General features: G+C 43.8%; 2 protein-coding genes across 6 annotated transcripts in view; both read left to right on the forward strand.

Annotated features, from left to right (window-relative positions):
• GRAMD1C (GRAM domain containing 1C) overlaps window positions 1-10,093 on the forward strand; it is a 58,208-nt gene extending 48,115 nt beyond the window's left edge. For all 4 annotated transcript variants that reach the window (XM_083736693.1, XM_083736692.1, XM_083736695.1 and 1 more), the window contains exons 14-18: window positions 560-736; window positions 4,223-4,280; window positions 5,734-5,844; window positions 7,084-7,189; window positions 9,523-10,093. In XM_083736693.1, coding sequence (XP_083592819.1) covers window positions 560-736; window positions 4,223-4,280; window positions 5,734-5,844; window positions 7,084-7,189; window positions 9,523-9,600 — 530 coding nt within the window. In that variant the 3' untranslated portion in view covers window positions 9,601-10,093. The remainder of the gene's footprint in view (window positions 1-559; window positions 737-4,222; window positions 4,281-5,733; window positions 5,845-7,083; window positions 7,190-9,522) is intronic.
• A 5,765-nt stretch (window positions 10,094-15,858) lies between these two features.
• On the forward strand, window positions 15,859-23,540 carry ZDHHC23 (zDHHC palmitoyltransferase 23). 2 transcript variants are annotated; one of them, XM_083737080.1, is made up of 4 exons: window positions 15,859-16,513; window positions 18,224-18,934; window positions 19,895-20,062; window positions 22,273-23,540. In XM_083737080.1, exons 1-4 carry the CDS (start codon window positions 16,371-16,373, stop codon window positions 22,538-22,540), a joined length of 1,290 nt encoding a protein of 429 aa, XP_083593206.1. In that variant the 5' UTR covers window positions 15,859-16,370; the 3' UTR covers window positions 22,541-23,540. The 2 variants fall into 2 exon arrangements, with proteins under 2 accessions (XP_083593206.1, XP_083593205.1); XM_083737079.1 differs by having other exon boundaries at window positions 16,388-16,513; window positions 17,653-18,934; window positions 22,273-23,538.
• The last annotated feature ends 1,779 nt before the right edge of the window (window positions 23,541-25,319 follow it).

Below are 25,319 nucleotides of genomic sequence, written 5' to 3' on the forward strand. Positions count from 1 at the left end.
GCTCCAGCGGTGCAGCGGCAGCGGGAGGCCCCATTAGTTAAAGTGGTGCTTCAGGTTAAGAACAGTTTCAGGTTAAGAACAGACCTCCAGAATGAATTAAGTACTTAACCCGAGGTACCACTGTACATCGCATCATTAGAACACTGTTATTTCACTTTCAACCAACTGTTTGTGATAACCTGAAAGTAGGGCAGTAGCAGAACCTTATTTAGGCTCTGATAAATTATTTCCCATGCACTGCAGTAAAGCATTACTTGTTGCAGGTAGACCAGCCTGCTCATTTTTATGTATACTAATAAACTGCCTTGTGAATGCAGCCTTGCTCACTGTTGGTTTCCCCACTCCCTTTTTAAATAAGGCCAGCACCAGTTTGTCTCTCCACGTGACTTCTTGAATGTAACATTTGGGTTTCCCAATGCATCATGTGCTTCCTCTCCCCCCCCTCCAGTCAAAGACCACCTTTCAAATATCCTGGAAAATGTCAGTATAGAGTGTTGTGAATTTCTGAGTGAAAATAAAATGAAAACTGAGTAAGAAATAGGATGTTGTTCCATTACAGAATCGGAATTGCTAATGGAAGAATATGAAATAAACAAACCTGTGGAGGATCCAGTGAAACTTGGTGTTTTGAGGAGGAGGAGGTGGACTTTACAAAGGAATGTGGGAGAGATACTTCCTAAACGTTCTTCACAGTACTCTTCGGGGGAGACAGGTGCACCTTCCCGTGGTGATGGAGGTGGGTACTACAAGCAGGAGTATTTGTTTTGACCATTAACTTAAGCCAAAGGAATTTCAGGGATGTGCTCGCGTGAGAGCCATGCATTATATAGCACCTCTGCATAGCTCATTCAGTTTCATTGCCTCTCCAAATATGGCATCTCTGAGGTACATGCAGGCTGGTACAGTCAACACAAGGGTGGTGGTGTTGCAGCTCACACACAGCTCCTATGCAAAGTTGTGCCTTTTCCCGCAGGTACTGTCTCCAAAGGGGACGCAGGTGGCGCTGTGGGTTAAAGCCTCAGCGCCTAGGACTTGCCGATTGAAAGGTCGGCGGTTCGAATCCCTGTGGCGGGGTGCGCTCCCGCTGCTCGGTCCCAGCGCCTGCCAACCTAGCAGTTCGAAAGCACCTCCGGGTGCAAGTAGATAAATAGGGACCGCTTACCAGCGGGAAGGTAAACGGCGTTTCCGTGTGCGGCTCTGGCTCGCCAGATGCAGCTTTGTCACGCTGGCCACATGACCCGGAAGTGTCTCCGGACAGCGCTGGCCCCTGGCCTCTTAAGTGAGATGGGCGCACAACCCCAGAGTCTGTCAAGACTGGCCCGTACAGGCAGGGGTACCTTTACCTTTACCTTTTACTGTCTCCAATGCTTCCAGGTTCAGTGCTATAGTGCTGAATTGTCGGTGTAGGAATTGCCTGCACAGAGATGCCTTTGGAATTATTATTATTTTTTGAAATAATTTTTATTTGATTTTACAAATATAAAATTATAACAATACAAAATGCATATCCATATTTGGAAATTCCTCTGAATCTCTGTACTTCCCACTTTCCCTGTCGTGGATCCTATTGTCTACCTTTTCAACTGCATATTATTCAGTAATCCATATTTTAAGTCGCTCCATTTTGTCCATAATATTTGCTACATCACAAGTGCTATTGCAATCCTGCTAATGTTTTCATCTGCCTACAATGGTCTCCCAGATAGGTTACAAATTTTCCCTATTCTTTATTAAAGTTTTGGTCTTCTTGGTTCCTGAGCTTTCCAGTCAGTTTTGCCATTTTGGCATATTCCAATCGGCTTAATTTGCCATTCTTCCCTGGTAGAGACTTTGTCTTCTTTCCATCTCTGGGCTAATAACATTTATGCGGCTGTCGCTGTATACATAAAAGGTCTTTTCTGGTCCTTTGGGATACTGGTACCTACAATTCCTAATAGAAAAGCTTCTGGGTTTTTTTTAATAAAAGTTATTTTAAACATTATTTTTCAATTCATTATATATCATTTCCCAGAATGCTTTTATTACCTTACACGCCCACCACATATGATAAAAGCTGCCTTCTTTTTCTTTTGGAAATTTCTTTAAGACTAACTACCCGTTTTTACAAAGCATCCTATTGGTAAATACAGTGTATTTTATTTTACTTTGCAAAAAAATTGATTCACATTTCAGAATGTCTCAGATTCATTTGTCTTCAGCTACTTAATGTGTGCTTACAGCTGCATTGTGGGATCTGTGCAAAATATGCAGATTTCAGGACAGGGGCGATTGGACCAGTTTTTTTTTCCTTTGCAGTTTGCACAACCATGTATTTGAGATTTATGTTCCAAATGTCATTCACAAGACACTACTGGATGACATTCATTATTTATGCCTATGTACGTGTTAGTGTTTTCCTTCCATCTTCTTACCATCTAAACCTTCTTTTGAAATCAGACTTAGTTTCATTTAATTTCTGGGATATTGAAACTCATCTTGTTGCACAATTGCCCTTTCAAAATTCCATATGCTAGTCAATTGCATATGATCATGTACTGGCTGATTTAGAAGATAAATGACTATTTTGAGGAACATATGGCACAGTTTAGTGTTCCAAGAAGGGTGAATGAACTAAACGAAGCAACTTTAAATGAGTCTAAACTGCTAATGCATAGCTTCATTCAAGGAAAGATAATACAGAGAAAAACAATACAGAGTGTGCTGCAGAAACCTAAAAACTGTTTGATCCCTTTCATTATTTTAGTAGTTTTAAGCTGCCTCCTAGATTTTTTTAATCAGTCCACTCACTGGTGCTCCAGCTTCTCAGATGAGAGTGTTTGTGTCAATACATACACTGCAATTATAATGCATACTTGCATGCCGGAATACGAAATCTGAATTTTAAAAAAGGTTTTACTCAGTGTTATACTAAGTGATGTGGGGAGGGGGTGGCCAATTCAGTTTCAGCGAAAATGTATACACTCTTAACTTTAATCGCATCCCTTACCCTTAGTGGCTACAAAAAATATTGTACTCAAATATTTGTCAAGATAATGGCTATTTGTTTTAATGGCCATGGGGATGAAAGAAAATGAGCTCATGAAGTGTAGTAGAAACTGGTGATCAAGAGAAACCTAAGTTGACAAGTGAAAGAGAACATTCAGTGCTGATGTCATCTGTAAGTCTAGTGTGTGCTTCATACCTGACCTTATCTTTAGGGTGGCAATCAGATGATAAGTCCAACTGCTAATGTCATGGGTGTGTTCTGATCTAATGCCTAACCTAGTTTGTTACCCTGGTTTGTATGCAAGCACCAGCCCTAGTTTGCCTGTTTGGACAAAAAGGGCAAATTATGGTTTGCTGCAAATAACAAAAAGGAGGACATCTTGGTGTGCAAGTGAGGAGGAGTATGTTGACCAGCCAGAGGCTTACCAGCACTAGTTGTAGAACACCAAAGTATAGAAATATCCTATGTGGGTATCACACGATTTCCTGGTTCTGGTTTGTGAAAACTAGTTGAGTGTGTTGCCTATGGAATTTATCTTTGGTCATAAATTTCTTTCTGTAGCTGATGCATGTTTTACTTTTCCTGGTCTCCACATGCATCAGGATATATTGGAATGCTGCTTGGGATGATTAGATGGTTTTTCTAAGTCCGTGTCCTAAAGTAGCTTCCCTTACTGCCACCTCTGTTAGCGAAATGTGCACTTGTGTGGTATCAGAACTTTCTGTAGGTCTCACCTGTAACTTCTGGCAGAGGGCCTCATTGTGTAACCATGAGAGAGAGAAACCAGCTTACCGGGACGTAGGCTGGAATTGTGAGCAAAGGCAGGTAGAAGATTGGGCATGGGACAGGTGTGTGCACAAGGCGGAATCAATCTATATGCAGCAGCCATCATGGTAGAATTCTGAGATTAATGCAAGACTATTCTTACACTGCCTATTACATTGTAGTGGTAGATGTTTCAGGCCCTTTACGACTCTGGAGGAGCTTCCATTGCAACAAGAATATCTGCCTACCGTACTTCTTGCTGTGCATGTCAAATAAACACACTCTACATTAAATTTGTATTTCGACTGCAAACATGAGCAGCATCTTTCAGTTCAGACAAGAACCAGAACTGCTCCACCATTGAGAAGGGGTAGGGGAAAGTCTTCAGAAAAGATGCACGTTCAGGTGAAGTTAATCTAGTTTAAGAAGATGGATACAGTAGACTTAATAGTTGCTTTTCTTGCCTTATAGGACCAAAAAGGAATGCTACAAATAAGACCATCACCATCATAGTGGTAATGAGCATCTTGTAAGTACTTTTTTGGCATTTCATTTGACTTCATTTTTCTTATGGCGAAACATATTGGGGGAAACATTTTTCCCTGGTGGCATTTGAGTGAATTTCATGGAGGTTGATTTTGCAGAAAGGAGCTTTCCTAAGCCATTGTCAAATTAATCCCAAATTGCTCACATTTTTAACATGCAGGATACTGACATATAGGTGCAAGTGATGAATTGGCTTCAGAGGAAACATATCCTGGTCACATACACATAATCCTTTGCTGGTTTGGCAGGTGGAGACAGGGAGTCATCCTGACTCTCAGAATCTTTCTGTAAGATTATAGGGCAGCCTTCCTCAACATGGTGCCCTCCAAATGTTTGGGGGAGGATTGCTTGGAGCTAGTCCAAAACCCATGGAAGACACTAGCTTGAGGAAAACTGGATCAATGAAAGTCAGGGACCCTCTCTCATCCTCATGTTTTCATCCCAGTGTGTCTGCATGCAACTCCAGCTCCCCAGCCCCGCTAATGATTTTCACATATATTGTGACTGTATGTGCAGCAGGAATGGGGGAGAATTCAATTCAGTTCGCATTTAGAATGGAATCTCCCTAATCCACGCCTTCTGAAACAATCTGAGAACTGAAACTCAGCCATTCCTCGAAATTCAAACTTCTTCACATCTTACAGTACACTTGTCCAGCTAAGTAACGGGTACAAAAATGCAAATACTGGGGGGGGGGGGTTTGAATTAAAATGCATATATTCATGAAAATAACATACAAAAATGCAGTATGTTTAAGGGAAAGTGCTCTGCAAAAATGTGAATATTAGCAAAAATGGTAAAAGGTAAAGGTAAAGGGATCCCTGACCATTAGGTCCAGTCATGGCCAACTCTGGGGTTGTCATGCTCATCTCGCTTTATTGGCCGAGGGAGCCGGCATACAGCTTCCGGCTCATGTGGCCAGCATGACTAAGCCGCTTCTGGCGAACCAGAGCAGCGCACGGAAACCCCGTTCATCTTCCCACCGGTAGAGGTTAAGATGAGAGCTTGTGGACTAGCCTTGATCTCCCTGGTCTAATGTAGCTTGAACAATGCCAACGCTCTCTCATGCTAGCTCTCTTTTCAATACACATTTTAAAATGAGAATATTATAATTTATTTTGCCCAGTGAAAAGTCTTAACCATCTTGCCAAGGTTGTCATGAAGATGATCTTTCCTCTCTAATCTTACATGCTTTTCCCTACTGGGGTAGTCTCTGTAGCAGGGGTGGGGAATTTGTGGTATTGTACTACAGCTTCCATTGGCCCTGACCATTGGGCATAGTGGCTAGGGCTGATGGGATCTGGAGTCCAGCAGCCATCTGGAGGGCCACAGTTTCCCCATCCTTGCTGTTTAGCCTCTTAACTACTGTGATGCTATAAACATGAAACAGAAAAAGTGATAAAAACAGCCTGGTTTCTTTCTTTCTTTCTTTGCAGCTTGCTCCTACTGGTTTTGCTAAATGTGACATTGTTCCTCAAACTGTCCAAGATTGAACATGCAGCTCAGTCGTTTTACCGTGTTCAGCTTCAGGAAGAAGGATCTGTAAAGTGAGTGGATTTCTCCCCACCCTCATGTTCAACTATGCCTCATTTGTCAAATATAAGATACCAAAACAAAGCAAAACAAAAAAAAGTTTTGCTGACTTCACAATACAGACCTGGTGTAGTTTAGAGCAGGGGTCAGCAAACTTTTTCAGCAGGGGGCCGGTCCACTGTCCCTCAGACCTTGTGCGGGGCCAGACTATATTTTTTTTGGGGGGGGATGAACGAATTCCCACAAATAACCCAGAGATGCATTTTAAATAAAGGGACACATTCTACTCAGGTAAGTCATCCCCCCCCCACGACTCTCCCCTCCCTTCTCCACAGCACCGGACGAGCCCCAGTGGCTGCTTACCTGTGTCTTGCAAGCAGCAGGGGCTAGCAGTAGTGGGATGGTGCGAAAGGGCTCCAGAGAGGGGCTGGCAGCAACAAAGCCTGAATTGAGCCTGCTTACAATGACGGTCGCTCGAGAGCTAACGCTACTGCTGCTGGCACCAACAAAGCCCAGCCACCTTGCTCTCTGCTCTAGGCAGGGCAGGGAGAAGCCAGGAGAAGGGAGGGAGGAGGCGCCGCCAAACACACACACTGGCACAGCCTGAACGATCAGATCCACGCAGCGATTCATGGACCATCTGTGGGCCAGATCCAGAAGGCAACTGGGCCGGCTCCGGCTCCCGGGCCTTAGTTTGTCTACCCAGAGGCTAAAAGGGCCAAGAAGCACCAACTTCAAATTTCACTTTAGACACCAATGCATTAGGTGGCTTTTGGGGAAGCTGCTCAGCCTGTGTTTTGTGACCGGAATGGAGAATATTTATCAGTCCAAAGGCTGCATTCTCTTATGGGGAACAGAGGCAAAAGTGGGTGAAGCAACAAATACAATTCATTCATTTGTACAGTAGGTAAATTCAGAGGTATCTATAAACACTGTCCAGGCAATTAAGACATTATTACAATTCAGTTCAAGGACACAGTCCAGCCATGCAAGAGCACCTGAGGAGGGCAGGGGCGTAGCTTGGGAGTAGGGGCTGTTGGGGTAATTACCCTGGGTGCATTGGGGGGAGCGCTGCTCACACTGCCCTCCCTGAGCCAGCCCTGCAGTGTTTTGCAAGGCTGGGATCTGATTGGAAAACATGTACATAGATCATGGTAGTAATGTGTTAATTAGGCGAAAGCAAAGTAAAGAATGGGACTACATTCTTTAAGGACTGTAAGGCAGCGACTTATCCCTGCATTTTCTCTTCTCAGTTTAGCCTTTAATGTGGCATCAAGAGAAAAAACTCACCAGCAGGACAAAGATCAAGTCCAGCATGTCAAAGGAGTGCTGAGGGACTCCATAGCATTGCTGGAACAGGTGGGTGTTGCTGTTTCTATTATTTGGTCCCCGTACATGTGAAAACGAAACGTGGGATGTGTGAAAAGATTAGTGCTTTGCTAATAAAAGGATTAATAAATCACTTCCGTATTTGGATGCTATGGCCTCAGGCTTTCAGGTATTAACTAGTGAGAATGGGATACAAAAAAACTGATTGAGATTGCTTGAGAAAGAGAATATTAATATTCAAGAGCTTGAGATAATTCCAGGGCTGCTATGAATATTTAAGAACTAAGGAAGCTTTGAAGTTTAAGATTTGCCACAATGTATGTTTGTGGCATGTGTGCTAATGAAATGGAACAATAGTAAAGGTGACCAAGAGACAGTACTCCTTATTAAAAAGAACTTTCTTTGCATCCCAGTAAAACTTACAAAGGAAACATGTCTTTAAAAACTATATTATTTAAAGAATTGCAAGTTCTACTGAATGAAGCTCAACAACCTCATACACATATTTCAGATTTGGTAAGATGTAGATTAGAGAATGGGCTTAATTCTTTTATGTATGAAAGCAGATACAGTTTGAGAAAACCCATGTCACTCTGTTGCCCATAGGTACTTCAGAGTAGATTCTGCTGCTGCAATCATAGAATCTTAGAGTTAGAAGAGACCAACTCTAGTCCAACCCCTTGCAATGCAGGAATCTCAGCTAAAGCATCCATGACAGATGGCCAATCAATAGACAATTTTGAAAAATGATTATGCTTGTTGTTACATGTTACATACAACTAAGGGTTCTCAGGTTTCCACTAGGACATCTCTAGGTGGGTTGTCCTCTAGTTCAGTGTTTCCCAACCGGTGTTCCGCGGCACACTAGTGTGCTGCGAGACGTTGCCTGGTGTACCGTGGGAGGGAGGCGGGCGAGTCGGGCGGCGAGAGGCGGGGCGGCGGCGGCGAGCACACGCGGGGCGGCGAGCGAGCTCCCTCCCACATCCCATCGCCGCTTGCTTCGGCCGGCCTACTGGGCTGTCGCAGGCGGAAGGCCTGCGCATGCGCGAGGTTTTCGCGCCTTCGGGATTCCCTTCACGCCTTCCTCCTCCCGGGTCCTTGAGAGCGCGGGAAGCGGCAGCGCGAGACCGGCGTTGAGACAAAAACGCAAAGTTCCATTCAGGGCTCCCCTTTTGCCTCGTCGTCTCACAGTTTGGAAGATAGCAGCTCTCCAAATTAATAGTCCTCTTTGAATAGGCGGGGCCTGAGCGTTCCACCAATTTAGGCCTCCTGCCGGGATGTGATATGGCTCCACCTTCCTCAAGGTGGTTCTGCTTTTAAATATTTTCCACCCTGTCACCATGAGGACTAGCGACTTCTTTTCGTAAAATATAAAATCGCTGCTCCTTGCTCTCGTGAGACTGTGTGTTTTAATTCGAAAAGGGTGTTCCGTGTACATTTGTGCGAGCTGTGCTGTAAAAAAAAGGGGTCTGTATCCGTTTGTCAGTGGCAATTGGATGGCCGGATACTGCAGTGATGGAAAAGTTTTTGAAAAGAAAAGAACTGGACTCTGAACAAAATTTGGAGCCAGATGAGAGCCCAAGTATGAGTGGGCATGAAAAGAAAGCAAAGATGGTTTTTACTTACTATTTCATAATAAAGTAATTATAAAATACTTTCTTTGTGGTTATTTGATTCCTATTAAAGAGAGTTACTTTATATATAGTCAATATAGGCACAGAGTTAATTTTTTAAACATTTTCTAATGGTGGTGTGCCTCGAGATTTTTTTCATGAAACAAGTGTGCCTTTGCCCAAAAAAGGTTGGGAAACACTGCTCTAGTTCATTTCTGGCATTCAATTTAAGTAGATCTCTTATGACTTGTGCCTAGTTGTTTGGGTTCCCATCCCTTAAAATACAGTTGCAGTTCATCTGTAGTAAGCACTCTGTTAGTACATAACTATTAGTGTGGGGCAGGGTTGGCAACACAAAGCAGCATTTTTGGGCAGCCTCCCAAGTACCAAGTGCAGCTGATGCTATTTACACTGCTGTCCTGACGCCCATTTTCCAGAGCCCAGTGAACACTGGGTCACTGCCATTTTAGTTGCCCACAATCATCCAAAGTTGACATTGCCTCTCAGTCACATCGTAAGCAATTACAATGGCAGCCGTCTGGCACTCATTTTTGGTACCCAAATACCTACCTGTCTGGTGGAAATAAATATGAAGAGAATAGACCACGTAATCCCATGGGGCCACCAACAAGGGAAGGCAGCCCATAGTGAGGGTCCCCTCAAACCTGGAGCTGGTTCTGCTGAAAAGTAATTAGATCTCTTTTTAGAAACAATTCACTGCCTAATTCTTGTCGGATTTTATTTCTGTAGCTGAAGAATTCCCTTTCTATGCTCCAAAGTAGCTTTGATCACCTGAACAAGACCGACAGCAGGAAGCCTGAAAGCTGATGTCACCAAAGGAGAATGAAGATATTTTGTATTGAATGTGAAGCTGCTTATTTTTCTCACATTTCTGCTCACAACCACTTGCACACCTTAGAAATATATCTATAAAATGTGTCCGTTTTTAAAGCCATTAGCCTGTGAATTCTCCTGATCCACTTGACATCTTCTTGTGAGCAGTTTCCTGAACTGTGAATACCTGGTGTGAATGAGTAAGAACATTGTGTGGACTGGTAATTATGTGACATGCAAATTGTAGGGGGAGAATTCAGCAAGCAATGTGATCTGTAAAAAAAGTAAAAAGTAAAAGTAAATTGGACTCACATCTGATGAGAAAATCATTAACATTATGAAGATTATCTTGTGGAGGTTGTAACACCCAGAAGTTCTCCATATGGTCTTTTTCCATATTCATGCAACAATTATTCAAAAGTAAGCAATTTTAAAGGTCTGTACATATGTTCTAGAAAACTATTTATAAATCTGAATTTTGAACATACTGATTGTTTTGGTTGTGTGGGTCTTCTGCTGTACGAGTCAAAGCAATTCTACCTCTTTCTACCACTGTCATTTCAGCTCTCAGGATTTCTCAGGAATTGTCCTTATATGTCAGAGAATTATATTCAAAAAATGGCCAGTCCCTGAATATTTTAAATGGCAACCAGTGCATTAATCTGACTGGCATGTTGAGTCCATTGAGACTTTTTCTGATTTTAACATTTTATAGTCTTCAGGCCTGGGAATCCACTTGTCTTTTGGTTGTGTTATATCTATTTTGTAGCACAGACTAAGACCTTAACTGTGTGACACGAGACGGGAATCACCTTTATCTGCTAAAGTTAAGAACAAGCTTGTAAGCCATTGAAGAACAATAGGCTTTCTAAAGAGTAGAACGAAGTAGAATGGTAGTGGCACAAATAAAATTGTGCCTCAATCTGGCTGTGCTGGATATGTCTGTCTATTAAATGGAACTGACCATGTTTGTGACTTCTATTTTGGGTTTTTTAATTTCCACTTGACGTTCATCGAAAGTGCCTTTATACCTGTTTGTATAGGAAACCAGCTTTAGCAGATGGACCTACCCAGGCTTAAAAAAAAACTAAGAAGGAAGTACTGTTTATGTACAGTGCAGAAAGAAATGTGTTGGAGCAATTTGTGTCAAACTACTACGTGTTTTTGTAGTATGTGTATCTTTTTAAAAGCATAGGCACTGAAGTTATAAATTACTAGTCATATTAGAGATAAATGAAGGCCGTTTCTGTGATGTCTCTTTACATCTGATGTCTTGTGTGCTTTTTGTACTTGAAAGGAACACCACACTGATAATTTTATATGGTAAGAAAATAAAGTTGAAGATTCTGTATATAATACGCAGAGAATTATGTTAACCTTTCTGTGAATAAATATGAGAGGATTCATTAAAGTTGCCAGAAGGTTTGCTGTACGTAAGAAGAGGCTGCAGAATGAGGCCAGTGACTCATCTCTTCCAGCATCCTGTTCTCACAGTGGCCAAACAGATGCCCACGGGAAGCTGAAAAGCAGGACCTGAGTCCAACAGCACACTGACCACTTGTGATTTCCAGCAACTAGAATTCAGAGACATACTGCCTCTCACAGTAGAAGCAGAGTATAGTCATTGTGGCTAGTAGGTCTTGATAACCTTACCCTCCATGGATTTGTCTAATCTATTTTTCAAGCCATCCAAGTTGGTGGCCCTTGCTGCCTCTTGTTGGGAGCAAATTCCATAGTTTAACTATGCACTGTGTAAAGAACTACTTTTTCTTTTTATCTATCCTGAACAGGGCTGGCTCACCTATGAAGCAGGGTGAAGCAGCTGCCTCAGGTGGTAGAAGCCCCTGAAGCAATGCCCCCATGGGTGCCTCACCCACTCTACAGAGAAGCAGTGATGATTGCCAGTCAGATTTCGCTGAAATTTCATAAGATCTCATGGAGCACAAGAGATCTTGCCATAGATATTCTGCTGGAAGCCACCCAGAGTGGCTGGGGAAATCCAGCCAGATGGGCGGGGTATAAATAAATTATTATTATTATTATTATTATTATTATTATTATTATTATTATTATATCGGCATTGATTCCAGCATAGCTTCTCTGCTAGTTGTGGGTGGTGCAGTGGTGATGCCGGCATGGTGGGAGGCATGGAAGAGTGGGCTGGCACATCCCGTTTTACCTCAGGTGGCAGAACAGGATACTGATACATTTATGGATTTTGTTGTTGGTTTTTTTTTAATGTTTTTAGCAATGTGCTCAAATTCTTCTTTAGCATCTTTTATTGGTTGGTAGAATTTCTTTCACCAAAGTTTGTGTTGCTTTTCCTTCTCCTCATTTGGAAAACTTCCATTTTCTAAACAAAGCCTTCTTGCCTGTAATAGCTTCTTGATTTTATGTAACTTCCTGAAGGTGGGAGCTTGGAGATGCGATGCATTGGACTAGCATAGCTATTATGGCTGTGATTCTAAACATGGTTACTAGCAAGCACTGAATTCAGTGGGACTTAACTTCCGAGTAAACACAGGATTTCACTGCATATCTAAAAAGCAAACAAAAACTCACTGAATAAAATAAAAAAAGCTATTAAATGACTCTCAGGCCAACAACCTTTTTATGTTTTGGGATAGAGACCCAGCTAAAGTGAAAACCAGGGCAGTTGACAAACTGGAATGAAATCAAATGATCTGTTAAAGGCAAGCAAAAAGAATTGGGGTAGGGGGTGAGGAATGGAAAGTACAAAGGTAAAAGAAAAGCAAGTGCTTCCCATGGAATACCAGTATAACTGTACAGAGAATATAGTGGGATGTTTTAGGAAACCTGGTTCTTACTTGCAACAGTCATATATCGTATTTTTCGCTCTATAAGACGCATCAGACCATAAGCACCACCTAGTTTTTGGAGGAGGAAAACAAGGGAAAAAATATTCTGAATCCCAGAAGCCAGAACAGCAAGAGGGATCGCTGCGCAGTAATCCCTCTTGCTGTTCTGGCTTCAGCGATAGCTGTGCAGCCTGCATTCGCTCCATAAGATGCACACACATTTCCCCTTACTTTTTAGGAGAGAAAAAGTGAGTCGTATAGAGCAAAAAATACGGTAAATGAAGCTTCCATCTGTCCTAGAGAACATTATTGAGACCACCAATCCTGAATTTCTTGAACGTAAGCCCTACTGTGTAGAGCCAGGTGACAAGGTTCTATATTTCATCCAAACTGAAGGGCTGTCTTGTATTACAAACAGGTGAAGGGAGGAAGCATGAGTCACTTACATTTCCCCTTTTGCTTCTGCTTTGCAATATGAGAAGTTGGTCAGTGCTAATCTATTCCAGTTATTTACTGTAGGTTATTACTGGCTTGTAAGTATCTGTGATGCATACCAATCAGCACTGGCAACACTTGTTGGGTTCATATGGTCCAGTACTGGTACTGTACTGACACATACACCATCAGGACAAATGGCAGCTCAATTACCTGCTTAGGGGAAATGGTTTGCAATTAGTATTTTTTTATTTTGCAAATCCAGAGCTGTTAGCCCTCTGACAAAAGGAAAATGCAAAAGGAGCAAGTCATAACTACAAATGCACAATTCTTGCCGGATCTCTTTTTTAAATAAAAAAGTGGGAGGGGGAGACATTTCCTAACATGGAAATTAAAAAATAGCTAGTTTACAACATCTATCCTACAGTGAGAGAGCCAGTGAGATGTAGTGGTTAGTGTTGGAGTAGGATCTGGGAGACCAGGGTTCAAATTGCTGTTAAGCCATGAAACTCGCTGGGTGACCTTGGACCAGTCACAGTGTTTCCACATAACCTACCTCGCAGGGTTGTTCTGAGGATAAAATGTGGAGGAAGAGAATGTATGCCACCTCCAGCTCTTTGGAGGAAAGGTAGAATATAAATGTGGCAAATGCACTGCTTGTCACAGCATTTATTTCCATGGCTTCAGACAAAGGACTTTCTCAGACTAACCTGGAGATGCCAAGGATTGAACGTTGGGCCTTCTGAATGGGAAAGCAGATGCTCTATCACTAAGATATGGTTCTTCTGCTTGAAATTAAATGGCACATTACAAAGGTGGCTGTTAAAATTGTGCAAATTCCGCTGTCAGCACCAGGAAAAGGGGGGAGCACGGAAGGAATAAAGCTTCTTTTTGTGTGGGTGAGTTTCGCCTCACATATTTCTGACAGAGAACTAATGTATTTCATATTAACACTCGGATCCTGAACACAGTTTCTCTGAAATAAGTCCTAGTATGATTTTGACAGAAGTTCTTTTTCCCAACCCATGTATGCCAACCAACAGATATGAAGTGAGACCACTGGAACTGCAGATGTATATAATAAATGAGATGCATTCTTGAGTATGTGAAAAGTGTTTTTTCTTTTAAGTGACTATAGGGGTTCAGCAAAGATGGGGGTTGTGCTACATGGTGGGGGAGGGGACTAGCCACTTTTGAGAGGCCATTTTGACCCCTCCTTTTTTGTAAATTAGTTTTTCAAATATTTAAACGTCCAAACGCGTAATAGGGTCAATTGAGTCCGTAATCAGCACAGCTTCTAAAACTGGCCTTGAAATTTCATTTGCTATATCATATACCTATTGATATTAATTAAGATATTAATTAAGATATTATTGATATTAAGAGCCAGTGTGGTGTAGTGGTTAAGAGCGGTGGACTCGTAATCTGGTGTACTGGGTTCAATTCCCTGCTCCTCCACATGCAGCTGCTGGGTGACCTTGCGCTAGTCACACTTCTCTGAAGTCTCTCAGCCCCACTCACCTCACAGAGTGTTTGTTGTGTTGGAGGAAGGGAAAAGGAGACTGTTAGCCGCTTTGAGACTCCTTTGGGTAGTGATAAAGCGGGATATCAAATCCAAACTCGTCGTCTTCTGTTCTTCTTAATCCAGTAGTTCTCAAAGGGAGGAGTGCACTGGTGTGGCAGGAGAGGGTGGCAAGTGTTTCAGTAAGATGCAAGGACAATAACATTTAAACAATGCAGTATACTGTAGTATAATATCAAAATAATTGTTTTACACTTTCTGGATGCCCCATGTTCATATTATAAATAAGTTGCGTTCCACTTAGATCATTGCCCACTGACAACCTCCCCTTCTGTGCCTGGTCGTGCTGCCTGTTTTGTTAAGGACTTGCATTGATAGTTAAATGACTGGCCACTTCAGCCTTTGTGAAGTGGCACAGCTTGTTATCCTAAACGTAACCCAGCAGTGTTTGGCACAGTTTTGTCAAACCTTCATTAATTCTAACTTCTACAAGTTTCAGGAATTATGGGCAACTTGCACCACAGACTCTGGTACCCAAAACCTGCAGCATACCCAAGCCAAGCATTGGACTTGATGATTCGATTTGCTTCTGGAGGTATAGGTGCCTAATTTGGGGTGTCCCAAAGCTGATTGTTGGGTGCCCGGTTCCTCTATTTCTATGACTCTTGTCACAAGGTTGGGATGCTTCAGGATCTTGCATTGTCATAGGATCACTTCATACTGGGAGTAAAAACTTAAATATGTTGCAGGAGACCCCCAAAACAGACCAGAGGCAATTGTATTTCATCCAGCAGAGCTTTACCATGCTGTCAGTTTGCCTCACATTTTAAGGCCTGCAGGGAGGGTGGCTTGCAGTGTCAGAAGTGCTCTTACAACTAAAAGGCAGCAACGCAGTGGTGGAGGAACTGCTTTGCATGCATAGTGTCCCAAGTTCAGTTCCCCCCATCTCCAGATAGGGCTGGTAGAAACTCCTGCTTGAAAACCCAGAGAACCTTATGAGTTTATGGCTATTTCCTTAGGTTCTTCCTATGGAGTGGTCACGTCACCTTTATTAGGGCTAGGCTGGCAACTGGGATGCGGAAAACCTGGAACTGGCCGCTGCCGATTTGAGTACACGGTTTCTTAGGATCTGAATGCTGCCTCAAATTTGTGTTGCAGTTTCTTTCCCGTCCTTTCCTCCGCCTTTCCTGAGCTGCTTCCCGAAGCCCCATCCAAACTTCGAAGGCGCGGCTTTTTTCTTCCTTTACAGCGACGGAACTTCTGGCGCTCACAAGTGCTATTTCTCCGCTCCCCCCGCGGGCATTGGGCAGGGCTCCATGACGTCACGGGAGGATAGGAAGAGGCCGGCGTGCCAAGGAAGCCGGAAGCTGAGAAAACTTCAGGACGCGCGGCGAGGTCGCTTAGGGGAGAACGGCAGGGCGCGCCCTGGATGCAAAGCGGGGGCAGGCGGGAGAGAAAAGGGAGGTGGAGCCTGAAGAGATTCCAACCAATCCTCGTTGGCCAAGGAGGAGCACGTTGGGTTTGGGAGCTGCTCCCCCCCCCGCCCAACAAGAATTCCTTTTTTGCACCTTGATAGTCGGGAAGTTAGAAGGCGAGGAGAAGTCACTGGATGCGCATCGGTTGCAAACGGGCGGAGGAGACCTAGGTACCCGGGTGGAGGCGAAGCAAGTTGCAGGAAGGGAAAAACCTCGCTGCCGCCTGGCGCTTGGTTACAGGTGTCAGGTGGAGTCAGGGAGGAAATCGCTGCGCGCCTCTCCCCTTTCGTTTCCTCCTGTCCCTTGGGTTTGCAAAAGGCTCTTTGCTGTCGCCTTGCCCCTTTGCCTTCGCAGCTCGTTTGCAAAAGTCCTCTTTGGGTTACTGGCTTTAATGAGAACTTCCCCTGGAGTTCCCTGCCCTTTGCATGCTGCGAGAGAGGTTCCCCGCGCCTCTTTTTTCCCTGCCCTCCGGTCTTTGCGAGGGCGGGAGGGGCCATTGCTGCTGCTGGCACCATGAAACGTGGGAGGAAGAAAGTTAGAGGCCCTGAGGCGGAGGAGACCCTCTGCTGCTGCGAGTACCTGGATCGGAAGGGCCAGAGGAGCCACCTGGCGGCGTGTTTCTGCGAGTGCCAGGACCTCGACGAGGGCTGCGAAAGGTACGCCTGAAACTTTCACCCAGCTGGCACTTCTCATAGAATTGTAAAGTTGGAAGGGGCTCCCGAGGGTCATCTAGCAGTGCAGAAATCTCCCAACACGTGCCCTTTCCCCCGACCAATTTGAAACCACGTCGGACTCTGCTTAGCTTTGCCAATGTGCTAGAAGTTAGCTTGTTGGTGGCTGCCCTGCTCGTGGCTTGAGTGAGGTCTTTCCGTTGTGGCCATTGGGGTGGCCTTTAGCTGGTCCCTCCTCCTGTCATCAAAGTTCAGGCATAAAAGGGCCTGCATTCAGAGTGTGGTTTCAGAGCTCTGTCCCTATTAAGAGTATTTCATCCGCTCCACATGTGGTGATTCTGGTAATCACTGGATTTCTGTCTGATCACATGGCCACCTTTGTTGCTTGAGGTACCTTACAAAATTAATAATAATTAAAAAAAATACCAGAGCTACTATGCCTTTAACAGCCCCATGAGGCACAAATTCTGAAGAATTGTTTCTTTTCCGTAGAGATAGAAAACCTTACCTGTTGAGTGCATTACATGCAACTCCTAAAGTCCTTCTAGAAAATAATGGTGTAACTGTGGGAATTTGGAAAAGTTTTTGAAATTGGCAAATGTCAACACTGGGCAGTAGTTTCCAAAAGAAGGAAGGGGGAAAAACCAACCCCCTGCTATGATAATGTTGGAGAGTAAGGGTTGCTTCTTAATGTTATTTTTTTCTGGTGTGGCTTCCCTTCAAGGACACACATGCAGTGAAGCAAAGCTTTGCAAGTGTTTCCTATGTTATACTTGGTCAAGGTTACCCAGTTGGAAGTTGACCAGCTGTACTTGCATAATTTGGGCAACTTCCTGCAAGATAAACAAACATGATTTCTTGCTTGAAGTGGCCTTAGGCAGGCATGGGGGAACCTGTGATTCTCCAGATGGTCTTGGACTGTTATTCCCTGACCACTTCTGTCTGGAGCTTATGGAAGTTATGTGGAGGGGTTCCAGCCATTTTCTCCCACAATGATCTTGCTTTAACTAAACAAAACCCAACACACTTCTCTGAGCCGTAAATGTATTCCATCTTCCCTATTCAGTGTACTGAAAGTGTAGGGTGAACTCATGAGCTTGTGAATCCTTGTCTTTCTATATCAGGGATGGGGAGGCTGCAGCCATTGGACTACAACTCCCATCATCCTTGGTGATAGGCCATATTGCTTGGGGCTGATGGGAGTTTGCATCCCCACAACGTCTGAAGGGCCATGGTGATTCCCACTCCTATTCTACAGAGAGATTCTTTGCCAGGTAAACTGACAGACCAGACAAGAACAGAACTTGAGAAAGTTGAGGGCTAGTTCACAGAACTGGATTTACTGACAATGTGATACACTCATCATTTTCAGATGAGCATTAAGAGGATATGATGAGATGTGGCCCCACATAATACTATTCAAATTTCTGGGTAGAAACTGAAGAATTATGGCCATTTCACACATCCTTTTTACACTTGTCTGTATGCATAATAAAACAATCACATGTATAATGAGCACATGTATAAACATGTGCTCATCCACAAGGGAGTTGACAATTGTCCGAAGCAGCACCAAACAGCTGTACCTTGGTGAGATCTGACACAAAGTGACTGAAAGTGACAGAAGCCAACACAAATGTATTTCTTGGTCTCTTCAGTCTTACATGAGCAGACCTCTGTGCTTTTCCCTAACAGGTGGCTGACTTGCAGATCTTTGCCCCCGGGAACTCTAGAGAGAATTGCAGACACCATCACAGACCGCTTTCGCCTCCCGTGGCTTAGGGGGGCTGTAAAGGTCGATATCAGCCTCCTCCCGCCAATCATCCTGTTGCCTGTCTTCCTTCACATAGCAGCTTTGCACCTCCTCTTGGCTCTTGTCACCCTGATATCACTTCCTGTACTGGTGCTGTGGTATTACTACCTCACACACAGGAAGAAGGGCCAGACTCTCTTCTTCTTGAGTCTAGGGCTGTTCTCCTTAGGCTACATGTACTATGTGTTCCTCCAAGAGGTGGTACCCCGGGGCCACGTGAGCATCAGCCAGGTGATCCTTCTCACCTGCGGCTTAATCCTCATGCTGGTGGCCCTGTCTCAAGCCAAGAGAGACCCTGGCTACCTTCCCTGCCAAACGAGCAGTGACAAAGCACTTTGCCAAGGCGGCAACGTCAACAATAACAACATCTCAAACAGGAATGACCTGGAGAGCTCCAAGGGGCTTTACAGAGCAGCTGTGCCTGGCATTGCAATGAACAGTTACCCTGAGGGCTATGCCAATGTGTTGGAAGCAGGGACAGGTGGGATCACGGAGGACTGGTGCACCAAGTGTCACTTGGTTAGGCCAGCCCGAGCTGGGCACTGCCGGATATGTGGCAGGTGTGTGAAGAGACTGGATCATCACTGTGTCTGGTATGTTCCTTGGAGTTTCAAGTTGGCTTTGACATTTGTTTTCTGATATCTTTGTTACCAATGAGTCATGGATCTCCTCTTGCCCCAAAAGGCCTTTCTGCTTTGTTTGGGCTCTTATCAGCATTGCTCTTTCCTGCATTCAGTATCCTTTCTGTTCTGTTCCATAACCAGACAAGCTGAGGGAGTGCCAAATCTCCCCAGGGAAACTTAATTTGTTATGCCATCCATCAACAGTTGTAAATGTTGTGATACATTGATGGTTGCATTTAGGGGGGTGTACTTTGTGTAGTGGTGATGGTGGAATCATTCTGTAGTCAAGAACAAACTTGCACAGTTTTTAAAACAATCTATACTTCTCCCGGTATTTGAGCAATCAAAATATTGGGATGTTTTTTCCTCCAAATGTCTGGGCCAAAGGGAATGGGGGAAGAGTGGCTATTTAGAGATAGGTGCAGGGCACTGAACCACTGGAAGTCACAGAATCATAGAATTGTAACAAATTTCACATTTCGTGTGTGAAAAATCTGTTGGGGTGCAGAATATCCACAGTGCAGAATTTTATAGCTTTCTAACAGCTAGTCTTAAGTAGTTCAGATTGTTGTATATTGGCTCTACTTACATAAGCTAGTTTGAAAACCTAGTTTATATGAATCTTCTCTGTTAGCCTGGTTTAGACGTAATGCCCAGTCATGGTTTGGTGCCTAGCAAAAGAGCCTTCAATGAGTTTCTAGCTGTTGTTCTCCCCCCCTCCCCTGCAGTGTATCCCTGGCTCCTTTTGCGGATTGAGGCAAACCAACAATTGCCATTTTGTCCAAACCTGCAAATTGTGTTTGTGCTGCAAACCATAGTTAACTGCTTCTCAGCTGGACATCAGAATACTTAATGGACACCAGAATCTGGCACCTTGTTTTCTTACACCACTTTTTTTGTAAAAAACAGTTTTTCTTTTATCTCTTGGAGGATTAACAGCTGTGTTGGGGAACAGAACCACCAAGCCTTTATCCTTGCACTCTCCCTTTTTCTGCTCACATCAGTGTATGGGATTTCTCTGACTCTGGACACCATCTGTAGGGGGAAGGCTACCATCAAGGCACTCTTCTACTGTCCTGGTGTCTATGGAGACTACAGGTGAGAGAAATACTCTGCAATGGAACAAGAAACTACTGATATGACCCTCTGTCGGAGGGCCAGTCCTCTGGTCTGCCTGGCTTCTGCTATCTTGGCCCGAGGTGCATGCTGGGATGTTTGCTAATGTCAAAACCTTTGTCCTTGGGAAGGTTTGTGCGGCTTTCATAGATTAGCATGCTGAGGCACACTATCTTGTGCTTGTTCGACTTGCCCAAGTGACCATATGAGACTCTTGTGGTTGAAACAAAGATAAAGTCCCGTGTTCCTTTTTGGTTTGTTTTATTTTTGTTCTTTTGCATGGTCAGGTTACACTTTTAACGGCAAAAAGCATAATTGCTTTCCGGGATGACGCATTCTGAACATTGTAGTGTTGTCATCCTCCTCTTTGCATGCACAAATCCTAATGATTTCCAAATGCCCGCTATCTCATTTCAGGTGCCCATATCGGTTTTTTCCTGTCTCTGACAACCATTGTTGTTATCTTCTTTCCTCCCTTCTCAGTATGTCTCACGTTCCAGCTCAAGTGATATGGACTGTGCCTCCATATTGGCTTGCATGCCTTGCAATCTGTTTGTATGCAGCTATGGCTTCCTCTCAATCCAGCCTTGCTCCGCTGAAAGCTCATTGTGTTCTAGACACTTGATTGATTGATTGATTGATTGATTGATTGATTGATTGCATTTATATACCTATTTTTCCTCCCAAGGAGAGACAATGACTGGCCAAAGGTCACTCAGGGGATTCAAACCCTGGTCTCCCAGGCCATAGGCCAACATTCTAACCATTACACCATGCTGACTCTCATTGACTTGTGATAAATCTATGAGTCATCTTCTTCCCATCCCATTCTGTCTTTAACATCTGTAGGGAATCTTAATAATAATAATTTTATTATTTATATGCCTCCCACCTGTCTGGGTTGCCCCAGCCACTCTAAGCGACTCCCAACAAAATACTAAAAACGCAATAAAACATCAAACATAAAAAAATGACCCTATACAGGCCTGTGGGCCTAAATATTATAGTTTGGTTTAAACCACACCTTAAATCATGGTCAACTGTCCTAGTACCTAAAATATGACACTGTTTGTGGAGCAAGCAAACTTACAGGGTCAAACTGATTAGGAAGAATGGGAAGTAAGTGCACTTTCAATTTTTACGTACTACCTGGGCCCAGTTCCACACCCCTCGATTGAGTTCCATACTTACACAATTGGATGAAATTAAATACTCTCTGGTACAAATTACACGTGTGGATTTAATTGCTGTTTGGAATTGCCGGGCTATAGCTTGTGCTGTTTCACTGAGTGCAATCAAGTTTAGAATTTGCACAAGCCTTCCCATTTGAAATTAAGGGTCAACAACTGAAGAACATCTAAGCACAGCCTGTTTATTGCCCACACATATCTAAAATGGTGAATTTGGTTCTTCCCTCAACTAGTAGTGCTTTTACCATGGTAACAATATAGCTATATAGATTTCGTGGGCAAGGAGCTTTAATATTGTGGTTGTGTAAAGGAAGAACTGTGGCCTTTTCAGAAGGGGTACAGATGTTGTGGTATACAGTTCCCATCACTGATTATGCTAGCAGGAACTGATGGGCATTATGGTCCTCAACATCTGAAGGGCACTGTGCTGGCTACCCATACTTTAGGGATATTTAAATAGCATGCCCAGGGTGTGGGAGATCAGTCTGTAACCTAGAATCTGTAACCAGCTGAGTGCAACTACATTGCTATGGGCATTTTTGCAGAGCAGAAATATAGGGCAGAGAACTGGTTGTTGAACTTGGCAATAATCAAATCCCAATGCTTATTACCTTATAGTAAGGCATAGATCAGGCATAGGCAAACTCGGCTTTCCAGATATTTTGGGACTACAAATCCCATCATCCCTAGCTAACAGGACCAGTGGTCAGGGATGATGGGAGTTGTAGTCCCTAAACATTTGGAGGTACAAGTTTGCCTATGCCTGGCATAGATGATGGACTGTTTGAAAAATAATTTTTGCAATGAAATGAGGCACTTAAGTGGGGGAATGAGATTGCAATTTGCTGTGATGCAGAATCTGAGATGGGAAGGCACCAAAGGTTACTACTATTTACCCTCAAAATAGTATGTCAGTCTCCCCTATTCTCTGTAGCCCTACAGCAATGCAGTTGTGTCCCTATTAAAACGGATTCCTTGCTTTCTGTTTCCACCCCCTTCTAGTTCTGCCCTTTCGTTCACCTGTGTGTGGTACTGTACCATTGTAACTTCCGGCATGGGCTACATCCTTCTCATCCAGCTCTTGAACATCAGCTACAACGTGACGGAGAGGGAAGCTCGAATTGCTTTGAAGGAGAACACTGGGCGGAGGCTGTTATGGGGCATGGTGGTTGACACAGGCCAGTACCATCGGGGCATTCTGCACAATTGGATCCAGTTCTTGACCTTGCGCTCATCCGACCTGCAGTGCTCCACTGAAGACATTGTATGAAAGCAGCGTCCTATCAATCACATTTAGTTAACTTGTCATCCACACCTGAAGTCATTAAGGGGACAGGTAGTTCTCATCTCTTAAGCCATATTTTAAGAGCAATGTTTTCTCAGAAACATGCGATATTCCAAATGCTGGGCACGAATGACCTGGTTATGGGGGTGCCTATGTATGTTAGCCTCTTAAGTGCTCACCTGCTTAGCCACAGCCGGCTACCAGTTTTGGATTAGCATCTCAGTCTACAGTTCTATGCGCTTGTGCCAATGGACTCTGTACATAGCTGTTTACAAGGATTATACACATTAACTGTCAGGAACATTCCTGACATTAACCTGACAAAGAGGTCGCTGCTTTTGGGTTGCGGTGCTGAAGAGGTAGTGTATTTTTTAATTCTAGAGGTTTGGGAAACTTCATGTGCTTGTGCGGACTAATCTTAATGTACCACAAGGAAGTTCATCTGGCCATGAGCTTTTATTTTGTGCTTGTCAGTGGTGATGATGGCCATGGGTGGTATCAAAAGGGTGGCTGCTCAGCACTTCCACCCCCATGCAGAAAAAGAGCAAAAAAGCAACAACCTCCCAAAACCGACAAATGATGTTACTTTTCCACATATATACACCCCAACTCTTTGCTTCAGTGGTTCTACTAAGTGCCTTTGTGAGACGTTTTCTTTGGAGCTGTGATTTGTGAGGCTGGTGGATAGCAGGGGTGGTTTTGTGTATGGTGTTCTCAAAACACCCCAGAGAAAATATTTGTATTTAATTAATGTCTATTCTCTCCCCATACCCCATGTCCATTCAAAAAGGTTAAAAATGAAATCGGTAATTCAGGAGTCAGCAAAATTTTTCAGCAGGGGGCCCGGTCCCTCAGACTTTGTGGGGGGGCAGACTATATTTTGGGGTCGGAAAAATAATGAATTCCTATGCTCCATGAATAACCCAGAGATGCATTTTTAATTAAAGCACACCTTCTACTCATGTAAAAACACCAGGCAGGCCCCACAAATAACCCAGAGATGCATTTAAAATAAAAGGATGCATTCTACTCATGTAAAAACACGCTGATTCCTGGACCATTCATGGCCTGGATTTAAAAGGCGATTGGGCCGGATCCAGCCCCCGGGCTTTAGTTTGCCTACCCATGCTGTAATTGCTTAAAATAAACTCTTAAATCACTCGGATCCAAAAACTTTAAAAAGCACAAAAACAATTGGCATTAGAAAGTACTTAATAATGAAAGAGAACTGAGGGAACTTACCGCTGCTTTGCATCACGTATGATCAACTATTTAATTGTTTATTTAGGATCCTTGTCTCAGTAGTGTTCCCATAAAAAGTCATTTGCTCAATCAGATGATTAGAAAGATTTAAGTTCCATTTAGATAGGATCACTGTGCAATAATGGGGCTGTAGGGCAGGTGGCCTCATTGAACTGAGATAATTGGTAGCCATGGAGGTAGAAAATGATTTATTCTGCTTTTACATCTACTGCTTTATGTACCTGGGTGCTGCAGTCTAAAGCATCTGGAGGGTACCAGCTTAAGGAAGGCTTGCTTGCTGCTGAAATAAGATATTGCAGTTCCACTCATATAATGTTATATGTTAAAGGTAAAGGTAAAAGTACCCCTGCCCATACGGGCCAGTCTTGACAGACTCTAGGGTTGTGCGCTCATCTCACTCTAGAGGCCAGAAGCCAGCGCTGTCTGCAGACACTTCCGGGTCACGTGGCCAGCGTGACGAAGCTACTCTGGCGAGCCAGAGCCGCACACAGAAACGCAGTTTACCTTCCCGCTAGTAAGCGGTCCCTATTTATCTACTTGCACCCGAGGGTGCTTTCGAACTGCTAGGTTGGCAGGCGCTGGGACCGAGCGCACCCCGCCGCGGGGATTCGAACCACCGACCATACGATCAGCAAGTCCTAGGCGCTGAGGTTTTACCCACAGCGCCACCTGCGTCCCTAATGTTATATGTTACCAACAGAACTGTTCTTCCAAACAAGGTGATATAGACTCAAGGTGAGACATGATGTTTCCGTGCATAATGGTAGCATTCAACTTGGAATTGGAGTGAGGTGGGAATTAGAACTCTCTAGTTTCTTAGTTCTTCACATTGGTTCACTTCTGGTCAGTAAATGTACATGTTCCTCAGACAGTTTGAAATAGTTACATCTTTGGCTGAAAAAGCAGTGTGTGCTATATAACTGGAGACACTGGCTGAGTTCGGACCTTGTACTAAACCATAGTTTAGCATGGCTTCCGTCCAGTGGTGTTGAGCTTCAGGTTTGCACTCTTCTGCCCCCTGCAGGTGGAGGGAATTCAGAAGCTTTGCTTAAAAACTGGCTTCTTTCCTTCAAGCTGACAAAGTGGTTAATATTAACCAGTTTATTTGAACAAGCCAACTTGACAACAGAACAAGCACACAAGCGTTTTACTGAAACAGGAGTTGTGTTTTGCCTTCTCTATTTTTAGGGAATTAGTGCAATGCAGCAGATCATCAGTGTGTTCCCGCCCACCAGGAAGTAAAATATTTGCAGAAAGAGACTTGAAATGCACTCTATATAAAGGTTTTTGTCCCTGCCGGTGGTATGTAGGAAGTGTGTGGCAGGAATAAATTAAGGTGGGGAAATGAATAAAAGTCTGGCTGCATCGTTATGTTAATCCACTGAGTAGCTACAATGTAATACTGATGGTGGTGTATTATGCTGTTAAGACCTAATATTGAGACATGGGCTACGTCCCAGATAGCAAAAGGTAAAGAGCCTAGCTTTACTAGCCAAAGGGT

The sequence above is a fragment of the Podarcis gaigeae genome (genome assembly GCF_964106915.1).
Source record: "Podarcis gaigeae genome assembly, chromosome: 4".
NCBI classification, from domain to species: Eukaryota; Metazoa; Chordata; class Lepidosauria; order Squamata; family Lacertidae; genus Podarcis; species Podarcis gaigeae.